Here is a 5,519-nt window from a genome sequence, read left to right on the forward strand (position 1 = left end):
GCATTGTGGAAACGGCTCTGGACGAGCAGACCAAAGACCTGCGTTAGAAGCAAAGCTCTGCCCCGCGCTGGCACCTGATGCCGGGCAAGTCACGGGCTCTCCTTGCCGTCTCGACTCCACCCTCTTTCACGTGGAGACAATAAAACCTTGCTAACCTCCAGCAGGACCAGATGTGAAGACTGAATGCAAAAGAACTCAGCACCCAGGAAGTGCTCAATAAATATTCATAACATAATAGATTGGGTGGCTTAAGGACTTTGAAACGTAGGAATTCAACTTTGCTCTAAACTACATACCGAGGCAAAAGTCTCATAGTCACACCAGCTGGCACGGCCACCCCTGAAGCCTTCAGTCACAGATTCAACAGGGGCCAGAAGGAACTGTCCCATGTCATACTATCTCCTGGTCTAACTTCCTGTGAGCGTGTCTTCTCTGTCACCTGGGCCAAGACTGTATCCAACCCACCCCTTGTTCCCAGATCCTTGCACTTGATGCATTTGCGTTGAATGAACAGATAAATGGCCAGCTCCCTCTTATTCGGGTAGAATAATTCCAGATCATTTAAGAAGAATAACGACGAAAGCGTGTTGTGTGCCGGGCCCTGCCTCAGCGCCTTAGACACTGACTCATTTGACTTGCAACCGCCCTATGAAATTGGTCCTATTATTATCATCACCCCCATTTTATGGATGAAGAACCAAGTGACACTCTAAACGGCAGAACCGGGACCCTGAGCAAGGTCGTTTGCCCCAAGTGTCCGTGTGTGGAGCGTCATGCTGGGCTGCCTCCCGGGGAGCAGGCTCCGTTCTGTCCTTGAAGACCTCCGGGGAGGCAGAGGCACCATCGCTCTAGAACTTTTCATCCCGAAAGTCAAACACCTGCCCTGCGTTCCGGATGAAACCCCTCTGACTTTAACGTCGGTCTCATTTATTAATTTATTCCGTGCATGTTTTCTGAGCTTTCCTCGCTCCTCTGTAGACCCAAAACCCTTTCGTATTCTTAAAAATAGGCAATAAGCCGCGATTCTGAATTCTCTTATTTATGTAAAAACTCCAACCCATTTGAGTTTTCTTGCAGAACCTCGTTTTTATTCCTATAATCTTTTTCTTTTTATCCCCCAATGTGCTCTTAGGATGTAGAACAGAACGGCCTCCCGTAGGCTCGCTCCTCCCTGTCGATCCCGCCATTGTGGGCTTTTCTCATCAGAGAGCCACAGCACCGTGTCGTGTGTTCAGCTTTCGCCGTGGTCACAGTCTCGTCCTCTACAATGCCTGTGTCGACTAGCTCTTCCTTCCCTTCGTGTAGTGTTTTGTACCTCGAGTATACTTTTTACCTGAATTGGAGTCTCTGTTGTTGGATTTCATCCTCTTTATGAATTTTTATTACTTTAATTTTTTTTTACGCCTACGGCACCTGGTCTTAGGTGGTCTCCCATCCAAGTACTAACCAGGCCCGACCCTGCTTAGCTTCCGAGATCAGACGGGATTGGCTTTGTTCAGGCATGGCTGTAGTAGACCTCTTAATAAATTTCTGATGTGTCAAGGTCACTTTCACATTTGATTCTCACCTTGCAGAGAACTGGCAGAGTACTTTATTACAATGCTTTTTTTCTCAGCTGTTAAAATGAGTCGCTGAAGATGTTTTGGAGGAACTCCTCCTCGTGGTCTGTGTATTCTGATACAGAAATCCACAGATAACCCAGGTGGCACCATGTTCCCTGTCCTGTGACACAGCAGCCTGCCCAGAGGAGCAGGATCCATAGTGTCCAGGAGGCAGCAGCCAGTGGCACTCTGGAGGGTTTGACCTTCTCTGCCACACCTGCAGGGAGCAGGAGGAAGAGCCTGACCCCACCTTCACCCCAACCCCACCTCCACCCCGACCCCCACGATGATAGATAATGATCTCTAAAGCACATGGCCCTATCGATCTCAGGATCTGTCACAGATGGAAAGATCACCCAGGCCACCCTCATCTCTGCAGGAAGAGGCTGCAGGCCATGAAGACCCTCTTCGCCGCTAGCAGTAGCTCTGCTTGTCAGGTAGCAAGGCCTGAAGGGGTCCAGTCTGAACCTTAAGAGTTAACAGCATGGAAAGTGACTACACCCGCTCAAAGGAGAGCTGCTGAGAACAGTATGCATTTTGCCCGGAATATATCAGAAAATGAGAAAGTGCAGAGAAAGTTGACCAAGTAGCCAAACAAAGGCTACAGAGCCTGGGAGAGGAGAGGCTTGTTACACAGAGGCCAGGGAGAGGGGCTCAAAGTGGCTGGGATGCCCCACAAAAGAAAACCTTTACAAAGAAAGGACAGTTGCCAGACTGAATTCGTAAGCAGTTGGTGAGTGGCTTGTATACATGGTGCACATTTCAGGCCGCAAATGCAGGTGTGTGAGCAATATAACTTTATTGTCTAGAGCTGAACCTCAGTTTTACCACCAGATAGTGGAAACCGGGTCTGACAATCGGTGGTCCCCTCGCCCCCATCCACCATCCCTAGGGGGCCAGTGTCTTGCTGGTTCCCAGGCATAGAGGGGTGAAGTGTACGTCTGGTCAGCGTCACCATCATCATCCCCTATGCACAGTGGCATCTGCAGAGAAGTCTGTCATGCATTCTGGCCTCTAGTGTTGTTCCAAGAAGGTCACCCAGTGGTCCCCTCCATCCCAGCGGCTGGATCTGCGCCTGTCTCAGCTTCACCCATTTTCCTCAGAACCACAGACAACTCGACGGAGCCTCCTGACAGACTTTTCTACCCCGGACCCCAGTGCCCCTGAGATTCTGTGGCCTTTCTGTTTTCCTGTGTTTCATTCTAAAATAAAGCATGGGTCCCCTACACTCAAGGATTCCTGAAACGATGGCATTACTGTATGTGGACACATATGCACGCATTGGCCTGCATTCACGCGCGCGCGCGCGCGCACACACACACACACACACACCCCTTATTCTCAGGGACTTTCCAGAATCTACTCTCTTCCCAGCTGCGAGTGGGGCGAGGTGGCTGAGGGTTTCGAGTATGCTTTCTTGTACTAAACATTCTTCCAAAATGTTTGTTTACGGCACACGTTTTATGTTCCCAGTCCTTCAAGATTTAAGCTTTTAAAACTAAAAAAGAAAATTGTATTCTTGAGGCTCGTAAGGCTTGTCTCTGCTTTTCTTATGAGTCATCCCTCCCCTGGGGTCAATGAACACTGCAGACTGAATAGGGGGAGGGCAGAGCACACCAGGAAACAGCCAAGGAGAGAGGGAAACTCCATTTACTATCTCAAAACTAGGAAACCAGCTATAAATCAGAAACTCACTTTAGTATGAAGGTTTTAGGAATTCCAGGTTGCAGAAAATTAAGGGTCCAGGCTAAATGTCCTTGGTCCCTGGAACAAATGTTATAGGAACACTGAGGGATAGCAAATGATGGGTTTCAAGAGCGGGCACAGAGCACTGAGGACCGGGCAGGAGTTCCCCGGTTGTGGCACTGAAGTTCCCGGGCTCAAGGCTGGTCGATTTTCACATGCAGATTAGCAAATGGAGCTCGGCTCCCAGTTACGAAGCAGCCACTTCCCTGTGAACTTCTAATTTCTTTATTCAAAAATTTTATTGTTTCCTTTGAATAAGCTGCTTTGTGGCTGGAGTTCTCATCTGACTCATATTATGGAATAATCCTATAATTGAGGGTACGCAGCGAATGGCTTAGGAAATCCTCGTGGAAAAACCACACTCTTTGCTCTCCATGCTAGAAGCCATGTTCGCTCAGGGGTAACTCGGCCTTCTTCAACCCTGCTTCAGATGGCTATGAGTTCCTGGAGATCCTGAAGCAGGTGGCCCGGGACAACACAGACAACCCCGACCTGAGCATCGTGTGGATCGACCCGGACGACTTTCCTCTGGTGAGTGGCCACCTTCGCGGGCTCGCGTTTGTGTTTAGTGTGAGACCCTGTTGCATGAAAGAGGCTGTGAAATGGGAGGGGCATTTGCAGGAACCCAGTGGCCACCCCCATCTAGGGTAGGCGATCTTGACCACTCGGGCAACATTGAACTTGGGGCTTGGTGCTGACCCTGACGTGGATTGACTCCATTGTTTTCGCTCCCTGGAGACCAGAAGTCTCTTTCCAGGGCCCACGCAAGTGAGCTGGGTGAAATTCTTCTGCCAGCAGCTCCAGAGCTGTGCCTCATTCCACTGCTACCCCTTGCTACGACCCCTTTCATTTTCTGGGTGGGGACCATCGTTCTGAGGCAGCCTGAGTTACTAAGCAATGAAAATCAGACGTGAACATTTTGCATTGAGTTAAGAACATCATGGCGAGAAGGAGCAACCTTTTAGAGGCCAGAGACCCCACCTGTCTTCTTCGTGTGTTCTCCCACATCCTAGCAGAACGTCTAGCACTGGACTGGAATGTGTAAGAGTTTCAAGTCCAAACTCTAGCTAGTGTCAGCGGCCAATGGCCAAAAGGCCTTGATTATGCTTAGTTTTAAAGTGAATAAAAAGAATTTGGACAATACACGAACTTCGTGATAATGATAATACATGTAGCTAATATACTTTGTGCCTGGAACTATAAGTTCTTTACATGCGTCACCTCGTCTAATCCTCTCAACGACCCTGAGAAAGTAGGGACTGTTAGAATCCCGGTGTTCCAGGTGAAAAGAATGACAGCTGGAGAGGCTAAAACTGTAAGTGGTTGACGTGACAGTCCAGCCCGGGTCTGTGTGATGCTTTGTCTATTAGTCAAGAGACTTCAGGTTGAGCTAACTCCTGGTAACTGCTGCAAGTCTACCATTAGGTTATAAATGATAACTCTATCTTTCTTCCAGGAATCATCATTTGTTGCAAAATTGAGGGTAAAATTTTAGTGATTGCAAGGGTCCTGAAACCCAATCCTACATACAAAGATGAGTGAGTCAAAGGTTGACTTCCATGACACCTGAGGTCAATGTCATAATTCTGGGTAACATAATAAGGTCATGGCTTTGTAAGACCCTATATACTATAGCTTTGTTTAGTTAGTCTCCGCCTGGTTATATTTCTAGTTTATCTGGACTGTTTTGTTACGCGAGCTTCCAGATGGTCTGCAGTTCTCCTGACCTGCAGTGCCACGTGCCTTTTGCAAAAGAGAAGACTGCGGACCAGTCTAATTTCTGGGTCCTGACTATCCCCAGTCCCCATGGGCCAGTATTTGCTGGGGAGACTTCCTCCCCCTGCCCACCTCCATTTCCTTAGCCCCGTGGCCTCTGACTCCTTTAGTGCTTCTCCGGCCAGGGATGAGTCCATGTGGGACCCAAACCTGGCCAATGAAGAAACTCCTTTCACTTGTATGCCGGCCTATGGCACGTCACTCCCCGAGCAACCCGCTCATGTCGCAAAGTGGCACCAGGTAAGGGGTTTTTAAATAGGACATCGAAAGAAAGGTGGAGGGAAATGGCTCCTCTACCACCCATAAACTATAAAAAAGCCCCATGTCATTTGGGAATCGACTTTGGACCATGTCCGTAATGGTCTTCCTTACAGCTGTGGAAGCTTTTATATTACA

The 5,519-nt window shown here is 48.7% G+C and overlaps 1 protein-coding gene across 1 annotated transcript in view; it reads left to right on the forward strand.

Annotated features, from left to right (window-relative positions):
* CASQ2 (calsequestrin 2) overlaps positions 1 to 5,519 on the forward strand; it is a 52,967-nt gene that overhangs the window by 44,234 nt on the left and 3,214 nt on the right. The window contains exons 9-10 of the mRNA XM_023534921.1: positions 3,778 to 3,994; positions 5,249 to 5,363. Of these exons, the coding sequence (XP_023390689.1) occupies positions 3,778 to 3,994; positions 5,249 to 5,363 (332 nt within the window). The remainder of the gene's footprint in view (positions 1 to 3,777; positions 3,995 to 5,248; positions 5,364 to 5,519) is intronic.

The sequence above is a fragment of the Pteropus vampyrus genome, unplaced genomic scaffold (assembly GCF_000151845.1).
Source record: "Pteropus vampyrus isolate Shadow unplaced genomic scaffold, Pvam_2.0 Scaffold6, whole genome shotgun sequence".
Taxonomy (NCBI): Eukaryota; Metazoa; Chordata; class Mammalia; order Chiroptera; family Pteropodidae; genus Pteropus; species Pteropus vampyrus.